The sequence below is a fragment of the Argopecten irradians genome, chromosome 14, assembly GCF_041381155.1.
Source record: "Argopecten irradians isolate NY chromosome 14, Ai_NY, whole genome shotgun sequence".
Lineage (NCBI taxonomy): Eukaryota > Metazoa > Mollusca > Bivalvia > Pectinida > Pectinidae > Argopecten > Argopecten irradians.
This window is the reverse complement of record NC_091147.1, coordinates 12,604,423-12,624,823: the sequence shown is the minus strand read 5'-3', so window position 1 is coordinate 12,624,823 and position 20,401 is coordinate 12,604,423. Positions and strand designations below refer to the sequence as shown.

Genomic DNA, 20,401 nt, shown 5'->3' with positions numbered 1-20,401 from the left:
TACTACTTCCGTCTTACACTCAGCAATTAATGGAACATGTGTTGGAAGCTTTCTTCAGTGAGACAGCACTATAAAAAAATCATACCTTTTCTAAACGACATTAGCTGTTAATAGGCCAACCGACCGCCCAACAAATAAACAATAATTTGTCATGTAATGTTTAACGTGAACTAGAATCATTGCTCTACTCAGTAAAAGACAAAGTATAACTCATCATAACCGGTCATTGATTACTCCAGACCCTATCTATTCTGATGCAGTTGTATGTCATTTCACTTTTTTATTTACAGTAATTGTAACCTGTATAATCCGTCCGGAAACTCGGGTATAGCGGCCAAATATGCTGATCCCAGTAACCTACCGATTTAACGATGATATTGCTTTAAAACACAATTAAACACACCTTGATACACGCATCTCATTATCTACATCAAACACATCAGCATTGATCCAGTTTTTAATCATGTATTTCCGAGTGTAAGTTATCTCGTGTAAGTTTTCACTCGTGAAATGCCACCGAGACACACATCAGCAGCCTCGCTAGATACTGCACTAATTCCTAACTCGGATCAATAAGCATACAGAGAAAGATCGATATACATGTATCTTGATCACTTTCTTTGTAATGTTTACGTAACAGAACCTGAAATATTTACGTGATAGGTTTACATACACACGTGTAAATCTGGCTGGAGATTATGAACAACAGCCTATTTCTCCTCTTTTTATTGCGGAGTGTTCAGATATTCCAAAAAAAAGGTTTTCTAAAACAACGTCACATTTGTAAACTAAAATATGTCAGAATATGACATATATAAAATTTTAGATATCATTATATCATTTTTGTAATACATTCATGTAATGAGAATTAGCAATTGCTATTGTTATAGGTACTTCATGATTTCTATAACTATACTAATGATTTGCACGTATATTATGTTTCCTTCTTATATGTACATGAATAAATGATGATCTGTAAATGTCTATCGAAGACTGAAGAGAACTAGTAGTCATGTTTATAAACCTATTCTATGTTGGTAGCCTCGGCAGCAGACCTAACTCTATAACCAATGTCGTCATAGAAAGGCTTTTTATTTAGATGTTAAGATGCTATTCACTATTTTAAGAAGTTACTACAGACACAAGTAGTGAATGACGATTGGATATACGATCCATATCAGTACGCCCTCCAATGGAAACGCATATAGCACGTGCAGTGTCCATTTATAGCGATTGTTAAACTAAATATAGACCCTAGCTATTTGTGGACAATGTCATTCTATATATAGACCTCAATCCGCTTTGAGCGACCATAAGCTTGTTACATCCTATCATGGAATAGTATATATATGGAATATGCCTCTTGATGATAGTCAGAAACAGCGTTGTTATCAAAATTACATCTGGCATGTGTGGGAGATTGACTTCCGGGACATTATCGTTCTAAATGTCTCTAAATAGGAAGAGTTAGAAGGTAGGGTTGTAATGTTTTAGCCATGGATTTTGCTGCCTATATTCAAAGTATTGCTAAGGAATTTAGTCGTTTATTGCATGGATATCGATTGTATACAAACAATAAGTAGGAATACAGCGGGATTCTACTACTGATAGGTGTAACAAAGGCTACCAGTGTAGACTGAATGCGGTTTAATGGGGTTATTCAAATATTACGGACAGGATATTAGGAATGTATTGACAAACAAATATCCATGCATGTTACTTTGTTATTTTTTTCAGAAATATAATATTATATCTAAACATTTGTAAGTGACACCGGTGAGAAGATTTGAGTAATAACGATAAAATCCATCGATACAAGTGTTGTTGTTACGTTGTTATTGTAACATTCCTGTAACATCTGGTCCTAGTATATATATACAGTGACGTAAACACACATGGAACACACGAAGTAACTATGGAAACCTCCCGATATAATGCTTCCAATTGGGTGATAAATGGTCATTTTATATAGATAATGCAATGTTTCGTTTATATTTGTCGCTGTTTCCTTGTCCCTGAGTTTCTGTTATATAATTTTTATTTTAACATAGCGTTGGTGTCTGTTACTGCTATAACACAACAATGTGAATACCACGTGTCCGCTCTAATGAGGGTGTAACTGTACCTATTATTGCATAACTTTTTCATAATTACCATACCTGTATAATTCCCATACCTGATTTCCATACCTGTATAATTTCCATACCTGTATCAACTGAAGTTTGCGTTAATTTCAAGTTACCTATGGAACCACACATTTAAAAACAACAACTGATATTTTATACATCATAAGTATCATTGTTTCATCGCCAAAACATGAAAAATTCTATCCGCGACATGAATTGAAAGCTCCAAAATAAACAACCGCGAATAATGTATGGTATATACACACATTATATGGTTTTTGGTTGTGTTATTTCGTTGGTAACTGTAGTTAATGAATGTTTTCCTTTATCAGCGCGCCATTATATTGTGGGGTTTGTAATATATATATATATATATATATAATTGTTTATTTAATGTATATACGTATTTAATATGGCGTAAGGCATCTGAAGAATGGCTTTTCTACATCTACATGTACTGCAACTTGGAAATTATATTCGTCTATTCGCATTTTATGTCATGGCCAATTTAATGATTGATTGTTTACTGACAGGAAATGAAACTTTCCAAAAAATCCGGCATATAATAAATTGATGATGGCCAGGAATAATTGTATACAATAAATATCTACAAGGATTAATGGAACAATTGGAAAAAAACTCAGTGGCGCGTAGTAATATCAGCGAAAGGTCACCTACCTTGTGCGGGGTCGCTGAGTAAAGGTGTTCAGCTACGGAAGTAATCATTGACATTTAAATGGCGTGAGTCGAGCCGTTATATGCGGTTGAACGTTTATTTAACGTAATTATTGACACTGTAATGGAAAGGCTTGACACACAAACCTATTATTTAGTCTAATTTCTACTCGCAGTCTATGTGCGTATAATATCAACGTTCAAATTCGCCTCTTCCCGAGAACAATAGAAGTAGTAATAGATTGTATTTAGATAACAATTAACTGTTGTTGATGTGTGTAACATACCTTTGTGACATGTATTGGGTGTCTCGTCGATATGACGATTTAGTTACAAACACGTGTCAGTTTCAAGTGGTATTTAGAAATCGACACAGCTGGTGCAGATTGATTAGGACGAATGGGTTCGGATCAATCAGCCTCAAAAAGGAACTCGTGTAACACTGACGACTAGCATCTAGATTGTAGGAATTATCTCGTCACATAAACGTTTCCAGCAGGTAGCTTTGTGACACACAGATCCATCAGAGTACACCCACATGTAACCGTATATTGTATAGGAACAGGTATCAATGTGTATCCGTTAATGTATATTTTCTTCTTTTTTATTGTTTTCAACTTTATTATAATATTTTGTTCCGTTGTCTTCCTGTATTTTTTATTGATTATTCTAAAATGATGTTACTATTTTGGGTTTAGTGTGTCTTGATAAAGGAGTAGACTGCCTTGAAAATACGACAACATTATTGTCTACAAGGTTTGTGTTATCTTCCTGTCCCATGTTTGAACTCGTATCCTACAGTAGCATTTTGTCCATCCTTTCCGACGAGTGAGACGTTAAAGAATGACGTCATAAAATGGCGTAACAACCATTGGACGGTGGAGGGCGAAACATCGAGTTGATATCCTTGTAACTAACATGATTCCGACATTACTCTCTGTGAAACAGAGAGATATACAATGTATCTTTTCAAATAAATGAAGCATTAAATAAAACTTCTACATATTAGCAATTATAATAAGACTTACATGCATATTTAATGAATTATAATAAATGTTGTTTTGGTTCGACATAGAATATCCTTTTAAATAATGTTGCCTGAGAAATAGGTCTGTAGGCTAATTGTCCGAGGCTAATGCAAATCTAAAGAGATGATTCTGTGAGATTAATTTGTTTTACATATGGCCCATTTGTTAAATCAAATCAATAAGGGATAAAATTATCCAGGATTTTCATCTGAAGGCACACGAAATCCAATTGGATCCAAATTATAAATCATCTGAACATGAGAAACGTGTTAGGTTTATTGAATTTCAATGATAAAAAATAGTAAAAGTAGATTCAATGGAAAATAAATTCTGAAATGCTACATTGTTACGGAAAAATATAAATACTATCAAGAGGCTAAATCACGAAACTCTTCCCTTTATGAACGTTTTGTTTATGTGAAAACATAAACTTGTTCATGGAACTCTTCCCTTTAAAAACGTTTATATACGTGCATACTAAAACTTGATCATAGAATTCTCCCCTTTATGAACGTTTTGTATACGTGAAAACATAAACTTGTTAATGTAACTCTTCCCTTTATGAACGTTTGTCTATGTGCAGACTAAAACTTGGTCATACGTGCAGACTAAAACTTTGTCATAAAACTCTTCCCTTTATGAACGTTTTGTATACGTGAAAACATAAACTTGTTAATGTAACTCTTCCCTTTATGAACATAAACTTGTTAATGTAACTCTTCCCTTTATGAACGTTTGTCTATGTGCAGACTAAAACTTGGTCATAAAACTCTTCCCTTTATGAACGTTTTGTCTATGTGCAGACTAAAACTTGTTCATGGAACTCTTTCCTTTATGAACGTTTTGTATACGTGCAGACTAAAATTTGTTCATGGAACTCTTCCTTTTATGAAAGATTGTGTATGCGGTGACCACACCTGCATACGAAGCTCTTCTTTTTATGAACGGTTGTCTATGGGATGACTAAAACATTGCTTAAGAAACTCTTTTCTTTAGCAACTTCTCATGAAACTCTTTTCTTTAGCAACTTCTCATGAAACTCTTCTCTTTATGAACGACTGTCTGTGGGGTGGCTAAGTGCACTATTTACTAGTGGTTTGTATTCCTTATAGAAACATAACAATCCACTACAGCCCAGATTCCCAGGGGAGACATCTGTATTGAATTTCTGTACAATACTGCAAATGCAATTACACTACGATAACTGTAGCACTACTTTTACTGTGGTATAATAAATTTGAACTATCTTACACTGTAGCAGACATTACGACAGTAAAGCAAATCTAAACTTACACAAATATCACAACCAAATGTGATCACATTGGAGCAAATTTACATGATTCTATTTCTGACGAATTTACGAAGCTTGTCTGATATGCCATTAACAGAGAGTGGTAGTTTTGTATCGATCTGTACTGTGTGGTCCTTAGTCCTGTTTTACTGGGTTACAGATAGTAACATGTTACTAGAGAAAAGTTTATACTTCTCATGGGAAAAAAAGTTTCACGTAAAAAAGCTATATTTATACTCGGCGTGGTTTTACGTTCAGAAGTATTTCTCTTCACCATAACAACTTTTAAAGTTAAATGGAGTTAAATTGACACCAACACACTTATTGATAATACAAACTATATTTAAAGATGTCATAAAAACAAATAAACCAAAAAGAATGCATTAATGAATCACGGTATCGTATCATTGAACTCGTAATATTGAGAAAGGATATATCCGAATCTGCGTTCATTTGCAATTACTACATTTCATAAACGCATAAATTTGACTACCCAACAATCTCGATTGGTGGCCATATATCTATAGTAACACAGTTAATATGATAACTCCTTCATCAGTATGTGAACGTAACTTTAAGATAAGTATATACTAAACCGAAAATTAAACAAAAAATAGTGATGGCAACATACCGCCATTTGTCGGTGCAGTTGGTACCTTGACGCGACACTAAATTCAAATGCACCAGAGATAAACAAAAATCGTTCAAAAAAGCTTTGTCAACATTTGAAGTCTTTTAGATAATTTAAAAGTCAGAATATGTTTTCTTTTGACCAAACAACAGGATTGCTGCATATGTATATATGCCCCGTGATTTATACATTATAAGGTGTTACTGTAAAATAAAATGCCTAACTACAAAAACGGTAAAGAAAATATTTAAGCTATGCATTAAGCTGACAATACGGCAGAGGTAAATATTCTTGGGTAATTATCGATAATAATCAATAGTAAATTAAGTTACTCTACTAGTCTGATCAAATAGCAGCTAATTAACTACCAGAAAATTAATGGCAATCGGCACTGAGTGTTAGCGGTCAGTATTGACCCCAGTCCGGAAACCACATAGGAAATGTCATTGAAGCCTTGACCAATTGACCAGTGGAAACAACAAACTAATGTCTGGTCAGTGTAGGATGGTGTTGCTGATGAAACAATTAGTACAGAGTCAATATTTAGAAGGACTTGTATACATTAATCAGCCCCGTACATCTGGGACTCGCTCGATGAGGCACTGTACTGACCGCATTTCTAGGATTTGGTGGTATATATTACTATTAATGTACCGACATACAGCTATTTATGACAATATCACGGCAGGTTGTATATACGAAGTGTTAGAATCCTCACATTATAAATTCATATTGTCCATATATCGTTATATTGCAGTATGGGGTAAATGTCTAACTCGGGTCTAATAAAGAGGTAAGAAGTTTGACACTTAGGTCCATTCTGTAGGCAACACATGATCACTTACTCTCTGGGTGGTAATTGATAACCATGCATCGGTTTACGTGCGGTTCAACAGTCAATTGTAAATCAGCTTTCTTTTGTGCGATTTCCTTTTCAAAACAATAAGTTCATTACTTCCATACCATATTGGTCAAAAGTCAATACTATTTCCCGAAGTATTGGAACCCGTGGAATTTTTCCTCTCGAAAAACTGAACATATATTTGAAATGAACCGTCGTAAAATGCTGACAGTAACTTTTATTACTGAAAACAAATACGTGATTCTTCTGCCCTTGTTTGTAATAGATAAAAATTTCCATGCGTCAACGGTGTAGCACCTTTGAATAAAATGACTTAAATTCTTACACCACCAGTTTCTAGTTCTCTATCTCGTTCTGCACTTTTTCTTGTAAATGACATGAATTTCCTAATTCGTTTAATGACCGGGTTTTGAAGCACAATTAGAACAAATGGACTTTACAGGGTACCTTAATTTGCAATAGACTGTTGTTGGCCTCCATAGGGACCGTATTATACAAACGCCACGGCATCATTTTCTCTGGCAAAAACCACCGTGTGGATCTCCCAGTGGAATCAGGGAGAGAACCTCCGCTAGTGTGTGATACAGGTACCGGCATGTAACAAACCAGTACAGTTACTGTGTAAAACATCATGCCTGTATAAAAAGACACGTGCACATGTCATACAGCATAGGAGTAGTGCAGTGATCTCCGCGCATTCTGTAAATCTTCAATACTCAAAGGTGAATACTGAAAACATCGTATCGGATTTCAATGGCATACTTTCAAGCACATTTTTCAAAACATTTGCTTTAGGTTGGAAAGTTTGGTATATCCGATGATATTGTACACAACCAGTGAACATTTTATACGTGTAATATCGATGACTATTGCGGGGTTTTCTCTGCCACAGTCATCTGAATGGTCTAATGAAGATGACAAGGTACACATCATACTTGTCATCGAAATGTCGCCCATACATTTTGACTGGATGTAGCAATATCATTATATTCCCCGACTTTATATGGATACTCCCTTTTGAAGTTTCGCCCATGAGCGTTATAGTTAAATTGAATGAGATTTTACAAAACACGCTTGTTTTGACAGAACATTAAATATTTTCTTTAATATATGACAGTGTTAAATGTCTATGTACTTTACACCTATTTCTGTGTTTTTTCTTCTCTTCATCTCTTTGAAAAAGACATTTAATGTATGAAGCCATTTTTTCTTTAAAAACTTCAAAAGGGGTCATTTGAATTCTGCTAAAACAGTAAGTAGAAACGAAATTTAAGTTGTAAACTGATATATGATATAAGATTAAGTCATTAATACTCCTGCACCTTCCTAAACAGTAATAATAGCTACGCATTAGATAATCATGATTTTGAACGAATCGTGTCTTCTGGCATGTTGAAGATGTTTCTATAGTATGTAGCATACATTCATCAGCTTTATTATCAATTTTCAAGGTTATCCGAAAACATCTGAACTCAACCAATCAATGTCCTACATCTTTTTTGTCTCCAGGTATGTGATTGGTTTATGTTCAGCACACTAGATTTCCACTATACTCTTAAAACGACCATTGTACAGATAGACAGAAAATGTCCAGAAATTGAGGATACATCTATATTAAAAGATCTGTCTTTGATATAAAGCATACGATCAACTCAATTGAAATATGAATAAAACATTAAAATATTTAACAGAAAAAGCTCAGAGTTTGGCATAATTGTATTTTTGAAATGAAAAAAAAATGAATTTGTACTTTTAGGGGAAGATCGACCAGTGGACTGTTTCTATGAGATGTTTTAAATTTTTATAAACACCGCCTTATAAAAACAAAGAAAATCACTTTAGTACAACTGTGGCACACTTGTTGGTGTATTGATTCAAGAAGGTGTATCGGTATCTCTGTAAACCGACCCATACAGATCGGTCAGTATCAACAATCACTTGGCACTGTTACAAACAATACACGGGGTCGCTTACAACAATAACATGTAGCCTTTCCTTTATTTTACAAAACATCGCGTTAAAGAGGATAAAAACAAATAAATCCGGGAGAGATAATCGATATCGGCGCGAGACTGCTACTGTATACTAGAACGCTGCACGTGAAGTCGCGTGCGTCAGGTCAATGTCGGGATAATCCTTTCAGATTTTAAAAGTAATGAGGCACTCGACTTGTCATGTTTTTCACGTGCAAACGTGTGACAGCAGTGATAATGATGGAGCAGTAAATTGATGCAGTGTCTCGATATCCTTCAGCTACCTCAAACTGATAAAACAAGCACACGTTTCTTTCACTGTGCGCTTCGCTTTAAAACCAAAAGACAGTATCCCTCTTGGCTATTTAGTGCAAAAATCCCATCGTGGTTTTATTTCGAATGCAAACCTGAATGGATTCAGGATTTCTTTTTCTTCCGAAACGGCAACGTCAGATGCAGTTTACACTACCATTATTCAAGAAAATAAAAACGTCGTGCACTAAAGAAAATCTGAACCAATGTCTATGTAATCCCTGTGGATACTAAATGTGATGTGTCCATTTATTGTGACTCAGACCGCTTGTTACATATATGTAAATCTTAGGGTAAGACTCGCCGTAACACAGCAAAAGAATATTACAATGATACTAATGTAAACCAGTTATTGCCGTGTTTTCATGACCAATGTATTTTCACGTCGACTTACTTTCATGTTTACAGGTAAACGCGCTAGTAGTTTTTTTCTCCTTTTTAGTGACCATGTGGTTTACATGTAAAATGCTCTAGTATACTTATCTTCTAGGTGGCAATTTCATTTTGTGGTTTACAGGTAAAATCTATATTATCTTAAGTGAATAAACCTTCATATCACATGCCACCTGGGCCATATATTATTTATTATAACGAAATTCACGATTCGCTACTCTGCGTTGAATATTACTTAAATTTCCGATGAGTAAAAATTACGTTTTACGCTTCCTCCGTCATTGTTGTACATATTGTATAATCGAAAGGGGAGATAACTCCTTGTGAAAGACGGGTGGACACCAAAGGGGCACTAACCCCAAGAAAATACAATGTGGTTTTTTCCCCCGAGGGAAATTCAACGTTTTATTAACCTGTCATGTGATGTGTTTCAACTAATGACAAACAGTGTTATAAACATGAGGTGTAATTTTATTTATAATGGTATTGATAACCACGAAAAATAAACCAGATACCAATACCAAACGCGACCTACAGAAATCATTTAACATTTGAAACCCAGTACAGTATACATGCATTTAACGAACAGCAATCGTAAATCCAAGTATCAACCTTGAACAATACATTTAGGGTAGGATTCATTACAAAACAAAACACCACTCGTTATCAGAGGCTGCAGTACTATATACGATATTTGGGCGTTCTGACGAAAGATTTGGACAACGATGTTTACAATTATCTCTATTTTTGTCGTTTTTATGTGAATACATTTTTCAGCTAAATATTAAAGCTTTGTAGGCTTCTATAAAATGTAAACAGCAGACATATTCAGACAAAAACACGGAAATGGTTAATTGTTCTTTGAGTAATTATTGATAGTCATGTCTTGTCTATACAATATGCATACTGTGTTAATACCAGTACTTTACTGTCGCCGGATAAGACTAAGTTTAAAACTACAGTTTTACCCTAATTGGATATGACTTGTATTTACAGCGTTCGATACGATTAACATCACACTCACGGGCTAGCTGACACGATGGCGTGGTTCGGAGTATTAAAAACGAATATTAAAAATGAAAAAAAAAATAGTTCTAAACCATACATGTACATATCAGATGTTATGTCTGTAAAACTCTAAATGTGGAATTATTGGCGGTTTGGAAAGTTAACATATAGTTTAACAAGTGTTAATCATTAGATCAGGTTAAATGTCCAGTGTTAGTGTTATCATACTGACGAGAAGTTTAAAGCTTACTATCCACACACGACGATAGCCACGGTTACAGAATACCTTTGTTATGGCCTAGTAGACAATACTGTGCTCCCTCCGTTGCTTATCTGAACGATTTCATTACTTTATTGTCGCCTGTGATAATGTGGGTTATTTGTATTTATCATTAATTTTTTTCGATAAAGCTTGTGATTACTGAGGATAATATGAATGGAAGAGACACACGATTCCTTTCCTGGACTTTACTTTCAATTTCTAATTCCTGACGACTTCGTTGCAGATGACAGGCACACTGACCGAGCTTATGAATAGTATAATGACCTTTTTCTATTGTTGGACAAGGACAAAAACCGGAAAACTACGAGCAATGATAGAAATGGGTCAGATATATTACAAAGTCATCATAAATTCAATAACCGAGTTTTAAAATATGATTACAGGTCTAGTGTATGGTAAAAACACCTGCGACCGGTTGGGAATGCGGAGAGGGAGGTAAACGATAGACCGACTAATCAATTATTACTCTACAATGTAACAAGTATGGTATAATAATCCTCTAAAACGTCAGATATCATTAATCACTTTATGTTTCATTTCTCTTTTTAAACATTTAAATGGTTTCCTTCATCACACATACCGACTTCCCGTTTCAACCGAGGCGACTTTCTGTAACAACCAAATGCAGTATGAAATACATTGCAAAGACATATCATCTCGTTTGTTCCACAGAAGCCGGTACACTTTATAACCAAAATTGGTTCAGAGATGGAGGTGCTTTGGTAGAATTGGTTACAATTGTTAAACTTTAATTTTAAGAAAAAAATAAAACCGGGGACTAGCGGTAGAGCGTTCTACGCCTTTATAGTGTAGTCATTTCTGCCTCAGTGTCCCAATGACATCGGAGATACTAGAAGTAATGTGAATAGACAACAAGTGCTATGCCTCATACATAATTAAACAAACAATCGCACTACTTCACAGTTTATATCATATATATAGCGGATAGGGTTAAGTTCAATACTAACAGAGAGACATGGAACTCTCATACAATACCATACTCAAATCTGTCCCGGATTTACGTATATCAGAGACGTTTTAAGGATTAACGTGGATAGATGTTTTATGTTAGTGTGAGGGTTGCCTCAGTGTTTTGGAGATATACTTCCATAACATAATTATTGCAATTAATCATCTCCTCAAAGTTCCAATTTTTACGAGGGACTTTATTTACTATGAAATCATTACACCCGTATAAATCAACCAATCAAAAGATGTTGTCCTTTATAAACCGATGAGGTATATAAGTTGTGAAGCTTATGAAATTGCTCTCCTCAGGCAAGATGAAATTCTACACAGATAAAGAACAAATAAATATCTGGTATACTAGTTTTCTTCAGACTTGTTTCATCACCAGTGAAACGGCATTCCCAATAAGAAGAAATGTATCTGTCATTTTGTAACGACATCAAAATACTTCAAATAGTTTTTAAGAAGTAGATCAAATTACGACAGATTGGTTATGATTTGTTTCCATAAACTCCTTCAGATCTCTGAGGACACCTCCGGCGGTAAACTTTAAATAGATGATATATTTCTGTACTATAAGCTAGAGCACATATAATGTGAGAAGAGTGATATTTTATGTCGCATGGACTGAAATTGATGAATATTAATCAGTGGTGTTTAAGATACTTGTATAATGCTATTGATTTATTTGTACTTTGTAGAGAGTGTTGATTTACATGCATTCGAGCCATCTGTGTAGTTTTATAAGGAAACAAGCTGACGGATCATACATTATCGTATAGTCCAATAGTAGAGATTCTTTCCTTGATTCACACTCCCCCTACCCATACAATCTCTGTCATATTGTCTATATATATATATTGTAACCGTCATGACTTTGTGAGAAAAACGTCATGTTATTTAAGGGGCAAGGGCGTACTCACACACAAGCTGATGACGTAACAAGCAATTCCCACTCCAAATGAGAGACATCATTGTTAATTATATTGGTGTAAGCCCTATGTATACGGGTATGCTTAAAAGAATTACAATAACGAATTAACAAGATAACAAATATATACGGAAAGACAAGAACGGTCAAAATGTAAAACTTATTTCATCACAACTCCAGACCTATTAAACGGAATTAGGAACGGATATATTCAGACACAAAATATTAAAAAAAAAGCCTATGATAGCAATAAAAAATAGTGGAAAACAACCAATGGGGTCTATTAGCGGACAGAAACTAGATTCACGTAAACTTCTAATAATATATTCCCAATATTCTATAAGGTAGTCTGTCAACTAATTTCATTATGGATCATATAACGGATATACAATGTATATACAGGTATTTTATTTTTCAAATCTATCTATGATTTGTTTTTAAAACAATTGCATTTGTACGTCATACTTATCTTTACCTTCTATCGTTGTGTAAGTAGCGCATGTAATTTAATTGGACAGACTAAGTCACAGCACGTAGATATGTGACAGATTCCATGAATGCCTCCATATGTTACAAAGCCACACTAGTCCAACACAATGGTAATAAAACAATAGTTATTGACCGACAATTAACATGAACTCAATAATGGTCAGGCTGACACCTACATTTCAATTATGTATGTATTTTGCATATGTTTTAAAACAAGTCGATACTGTGGTGTTGACTTCATATAATAGCTTGAAAATAAGACTTATTATTATTCAATCCAGCTTTTAGAATCAGAGGTCATATCCATAGAACATCAAGGCCCAATATTATACGCTCAATATAGGGTTATGACGACCAGTTAAAATTGATTAATGAAAAAAAAAATGAAAAAAAAATTCTACCAGGTTGGCAAAAGGACATGTCTACCTTAGCAAATATCCATAATTGTTTCTTTCTTCAACTTTGGCAATGAGGCGCAAAGAGTAAGGGCATATTTTCGCAATAAGACCCACATGTCTTAATGACCGGGTGGTGTAGTGATCACGTGGGTTTTCTCTGGGCACTCCGGTTTCCTCTCACACTAAGATCAATCGCGCGCTTACTTCCGGGCCATCGAGAGTGATTCGCATAGATTGTACAACGTGTTTCGCAATCGATGTCAAATAATTAAAGTTTATTTATACGTCTTAAAAAATGATGTCTGATTGCCCCTGATTTTCACGAATATTATCGAACCCTACATCAATGCCGCGTCATCGAAATACAGGGATTTGATAATTTTGTTATTTACTTTCACAATGTAGAGATTTAGTGAATTTATACACGTATCAATATATATGACATTGTTGTCAGGATGATGTGAACCACAACTGTAATTGATTATGGATATGAATCCCGAGTGAACTCTATGCCGGTATTCATACAGTTCATATCTCCATGAATATTGATACAAATCCGTTCAATCCCTCAACGACTTATTGGCATTGTTTGTACCTGGCTTGTGTAGCTGCATACACCATAGCGATGATACAGTATATAATTCACCAACGTAAGGATATCGAGTCAAGCAGCTTTCTCTAATAAACGCTTATTCTTCCTAGAAGTCACAATAAACTAGGTCTTACTTTATCGAAGTCACATTAACTAGGTCTTACTTTATCGAAGTCACAAAAAACTAGGTCTTACTTTATCGAAGTCACAATAAACTAGGTCTTACTTTATCGAAGTCACAATAAACTAGGTCTTACTTTATCGAAGTCACAATAAACTAGGTCTTACTTTATCGAAGTCACACTAAACTATGTCTTACTTTATCGAAGTCACAATAAACTAGGTCTTACTTTTCGAAGTCACAATAAACTAGGTCTTACTTTATCGAAGTCACAATAAACTAGGTCTTACTTTATCGAAGTCACAATAAACTAGGTCTTACTTTATCGAAGTCACAATAAACTAGGTCTTACTTTATCGAAGTCACAATAAACTAGGTCTTACTTTATCGAAGTCACAATAAACTAGGTCTTACTTTTTCGAAGTCACAATAAACTAGGTCTTATTTTATCTCAGTGTTTCAATAGTAGACTATTATTTTACGGTGTCAGATTAAGGGTTTTACTGTATTGCAAGTGGTCAAGATGTGGAACGATTCCAAAGCAACCACAGTAAATTCATTATAAAATAGAGTAAACAACACTGGACGGATCAAGAAATGTTCTACAAGTACAGATACGAAATATCTTTGATTTTGTTACAATCACCTTAATCCTGATAATTACTGAGTTTTATATTTGAGTCGGTGGAGAGGAACTTCTGATCCCGTACTGATACTTTACATAATGTATGTATATATTGCTTAGGTTGCACAACTGTAATGTTGTTTGACTTTACTGACAATATAACATTACCAATATTACTTAAGAAATAGTATCCATTGTAACATGTATGTGTGAGGTCGAACTAGTACTTTTTTACAGAACACGTGCTGGGAAGCATTCTTTCCAAAAATCCACCCGATTGGTTTCATTCCTTCCACAAACGCCATCGATACGCACGTTGTATGGTGTTAGTAGCACTACATGGTTTCATGTTGCAACGAACGTATATACAATACCAAAGTAAAATTGTAATTAAAGACTGACTTACCTTGGAAGTCCTTTCGGGCAGCACTAATACACGTAACGATATTGGACACATGTCCCAGAACAGTAGCAAAGAGAAGCAGTCCGAATATCATCTCAAAAATGATGAACAGATAGTCCTTTATGGTGACCGGATATGGCAGATTGCCGATTGTCGTTAACGTTAATGTACTCCAGTACAACGCGTGAAGGTATTGTCGAGCAACATTGCCATCATCCTTTGGTAAACTCCAGGTGCTCGAAGACCTTTGAAGTCGTGAAGCAACAATATAATATAAACAAGCGTTCCAATGAAACAGAGCGAGAAGGTAATGCATTAACATGAGTGTTCGCATAACATTTGGGTAATTTGTATGTCGTTCAGTTCGATCTAGAAATGCCCAGAACCGATAAACTTTTACTAATCTAAAACATCTCAAAATTGAGCAAAACCCTATAGAAAGGTAGAGAAAGTCTAGAGGGAGCAAACAAAGTAAGTCTATGTAAAATATCGTATCATTCATGTAATGTATTCTAAGTTTGACAGAATCCGTCTGAAGAACCCCGTCTTCAAGGTACCCTGTCCGGAAGTGGAAAACAATATCGAGTATATACAGGAAGTCGGCCGTGTAATCAAGGGCAAACCACTCTCCGTGATTGTTGGAATTAATCTCCTGGAATGCAAATCGGTAAATGATGACCCAGAAATTGTACAGGAAGGCTACACTGACCACTGATGACCACCAATAAGCGAACCTTCCAGCCGGGTCAAACACAAACGTCCAGTTACATCCGTCCCTATCACTGACGGCCGAACTAGACTCACGAATGTCATTGGTTCTTTGGCTTTTCTTTCCAAACTTTTCTTCGATATCTTTCTGTCTCTGCTTTCGAATCTGTCGAGCTGTTAAAATTTCTTTTGATTTTGATTTCGTAAGTAATAACTTCTCGTCCTTGGACGAAAAGCTTTTCTTTGCTTTACCTCTGTCTAGCCTCGTACCAAACAGATCTAGCAGGCTCTTCTGAGAAGTAGACCGCGATTTCTGTTCCACCACTTTGCTTGAGTAAACAGGCGAGGACAAACTTATCCTTCCGCCCGAAGAACTAAGCCTTGCTCCTATAGAATGCGAGTGTGATCTCACCTTAGGGGACGGGAAGGCTTGGAATGTCCCGATTCCTGTGAGCCTCGGACCGTTCGCGGTCGGAGTTTGGTTTCTTGAATCTATATCATGGTTTGACACGGAATCGAAACTAGATATATCCTTCCCTGAATGATTGTCTCTGATCGCACCATGATCGTGTTTCTCTATGGAGATCTCCTCCAGTTCATCGTCCGTAGGTTCGCCCTTGGCACACGGTGTGTACTTCACCGCCACCCCAGGCTCACCACCTCGATTTCGGGTCGTCAGCGTACCTGCCATGTCCCGAGCTAAATGTCTCACAGACAACCATGAAACCAGTGTTTACTGACAAGGAGGCCGATCGCAGCACCATTTATTTCTTTGCCGTTCCATCCTTTGTAGATTTACTATATTTCCCACTTTTTACAAGATTTAATCGATGAACATGCGCTGTTGTCCCACATCGTTCCCCATTGTATAAATCCATATTGCAGAAAAACACTGAACTATCTACTGTGTAAATCATTGTATCGGTTATGTTTCCTCGTGTCATTCAACCATGACGGCACATTCCACAGGGAGCCGACTGGGATTGAACACAAATGTAACATTAAATATTAATAGATACAATTGAACAGTAGTTATGGATGCTGTAGGATATAGGTGTATTCCGTCTATAGGTCTCTGTTTACCTGCCACTAGTCCCTGTCCTCGCCTCCGATTGCTATCGCTGCGGTCGTCGTCGCCGTCACGGCTTTTTGCTGTAGCCCATTCTCATGTTTGAGTTGTGCTTAAAGTTGATGATAGCGAAGTTAAACAGAGAATCAGATACAACTATGTGTGTTGTTGATACGATCGAATTTTTATATTTGTAAAAATATTTCCCCTGTGTATTGTAACTATTTACTTTTGGTGTTCTATACCTTAACAATATCTAATTCTTTAATCCGGTACATTGATTATACGAGAATGGCGTCAGATTAACACTGACTAAATATGCTTGCTTTGTAGAATTATCAAACTCTGTTTTCTAATTTCGCTGATGTACTTAAGGTCACAGAAGTTAGTCCATAATTGGCACAGTTTTGTAACACCTGATATGAAGGGATACTATTGTAGAACAGACAGCTCGGAAGGTTACAACTGTGTGTATGACACACTGTCAGTCGACTGTTTAGTATTTGCTATAATTTCCTTTAGACTAATGCTTTCACCAATCAATTAACAAATGTATTTTGTGTTTTTGTGATGAAGCGATTTCCCTGTACAAACATACTACCTGTATTGGAGGCCCTATCTATCAGTGATCCACTACAATCAACACTAGTATCTGGCTTTTACAACGACACCGATAATTCTAACATGTAGAACCAAGCGTACTAAACCACAGATATCGGAAGGAGTGAAATATCCGAAAATCCTAAACTTATTTCTTTTTATACCAAGATGAGTGGACTAATTTATTTTGTTTCTCTTTGCATTATCCATGAAACTATATCCATAGACTTATGGAAAACGGAACGTCAGACAAATAAACAGCATGATAGGAGACAGCACTTCCATACATACACGGAGTGATCTGATTTTATGATGTGTTTGATAAATATCTCACGCACAGAATGTATTCCGCACACTGGTAGGACCGATAGGACTAAAGGCGTCCACGGGGAACAGATGGCGTGGTCTTGCGTAGACCGACTTGTACTTCCTAGGGCAATCACGCCAAGCCGTTTATAGTCCTCAATGTCAGACACGGTTGACACAGGTCGTTCCAACTAATGGCAGGCACAGCAAGCGAACACACGGCCCTAGTTTGACACACAGGCTCCGCAGTCTTCTGCAACAATAAATAAATAAATAAGCAAATAAATAAATAGCTAAATAAATTAACAATTTATACATATAAGAGTATGGTATTTGCAATTAATTGGTTAACGTTGTTTCTATAATGTTGTAATGTTTGAAAAAGTATTATTCAATTTCATTTTATTATATTTTTTCGTATAAAGGAGACCTAAAGACAATCATATTAATATACAGTAATTGTATTATTTAAACATCACGTATATATACATAATGCATAAATTTAACATTTTAAGATAGCAGTTCACTATTAATACACAATGATTAGACACACACACACGATAGCACGAACATTTTCGTCCACGCCTAATGTTCGATTTTGAGAGCTTATATGATATACTATATATCGCACATGAATCAGGTCAGGAAAGCCATACGATATCATAAAATATATTATCTCTCACTGATATCTGTTTCTGTTCATTATTTGAAGAGTTCAGAGAATTTGAACTTCGACAGTCCGGCTACACTGTTGGTCAAGATATTTTATGTGTATGCTGGGTTACAATGAACCTAATCATTTACCGGAACTTTAACTCGTGACTGCAAAAAATCATATGGACAATTTCAGTGTTAATTCATCGTTGTCGTCATTTCAAACTGGAATTAGACTAATGATCTATTATGTAGGGTTTTATACAGATCACGAAGCTCCATTGGCTACATTTGAATTTGTGTTTCCTTAAATAACGTTAATTACGGTAACTGTATCGAACGCGCCCGATCGTCACCTCAGCCTCCTTATCATTATCTCAGCGTCATTAGTAAAGTTCATTAACCGGTAAATTATACTAAACACAAAACACACCTGACAGGTATGTCAATAGCGGAAACAACAAAACAGGAAAATTTACACACCGAGTCTAGACAATGATAAAGTGCCCAGAGGAAGTGACGTCACTACGAGTACTCTAGGCACGTGAAACGCTACTAAAGAGAGAGGGTACGAAACTAACAAATTATATATAACACTGTGTTATGTATTTATCTAAATGTAATAACATTGACATATATATTACATAAAGCATTCCCACAAAGAACAAAACCTAAAATCCACTTCGATCAATAAGAGCAATGACAATCTCAAAGTAACCAATCCGAATGAAGCGTCAAAATCAGGTAGAATTAGTTCTCCAGAGAGTGAATGTTGGTATTGTAAGGTCCTTTATCATTTTGGCTGCAGTTATATTACATATCATATATACCGATAGCTAAGATACCAGAATGAGTGGGGTTTAAGTCGAGTGGAATAAGAGCATTTAACAATTACCGATAATATTTCGATAGTACTGTAGATTTAGATAAGAAAAAAATATCATTTTATGATTCTATTGCGGATTATTAAGTTATGTAAAGTTCTAATTAATACCAACTTTACTTTAGTATTATGAAATATTTTGTTTCGATAAAAGGTCGTGTACCTATCCACGTCTCCTAGTCAATCCTATGCCGATTAGTCAACAAAATTAACGAAAACACAGAGTTGGATACGAGGATGTTAATGATGTTGGTTGTGGCTTGAAACTCATCGGCATAGGACTATTTTCCGTACGCGTAGAAAGATCAGAAATGTATTATCCACATTTAAATAGTCAGCTTACAGACATTCGTACGTCAATTGTGTTTATGTGAAAAACGATATGACGTTTTACGCCATGAGTTCACGTTTACCCCTAAATATCTAAGTTTTCTGTTTCTGCATGAGTGGATATCGATTAATGCGCGTCATTTTGTCCGACCGATTGCTAATCTCAGGACGCTATGCTCTATTAACTCCATGGATAGGGATGCATATTAAATTGGAGATTCAAGCTGTCTACGAGCATCAGCTGGTTACCACGCTATATGCCTATGTAGTATTCACTGATTTAAGCATTTAGGATACTTACTACCCCAGCGAGATGGTATTTATGACATCATGAATATTCATAAATCATTTATGAATTTTCAAGAATATTAGTAGATTATGGTTCCTGAGAAAACGTTCATAACTATTCATCAAATGACACTCATGAAATCTTTATGAAGTTTTATGAATCCATGAAACATTCATGATTGTTCATGATCAATGTGTCGAGAATTGTCCATGAAGCTTTATGCATGACTGATATTCATTAAAATTCGTCAAATGAATGAAAAGTTTTCATTCATTTTTAAGAATTTTAAAGTATATCAGTTATGCATAAAACTTCCTGAATGATTCTTGACATGCTATTTTATTTAAGTTGATGAATTTTAGTGGATATCCACTGAAGTCACATGACTTGGCACATGACCACATGAGTCACAAGTTTTCTGTATATATTTCCCGCCAAAGAAGTCACAATCC

General features: G+C 35.5%; 1 protein-coding gene across 1 annotated transcript in view; it reads right to left on the bottom strand.

The window, feature by feature from the left end:
* Window positions 1-18,042, bottom strand: part of LOC138307496 (cyclic nucleotide-gated channel rod photoreceptor subunit alpha-like) — a 134,716-nt gene extending 116,674 nt beyond the window's left edge. Inside the window, exon 1 of the mRNA XM_069248275.1 lies at window positions 15,114-18,042. Coding sequence (XP_069104376.1) covers window positions 15,114-16,509 — 1,396 coding nt within the window. The 5' untranslated portion in view covers window positions 16,510-18,042. The remainder of the gene's footprint in view (window positions 1-15,113) is intronic.
* Window positions 18,043-20,401: the final 2,359 nt, after the last annotated feature.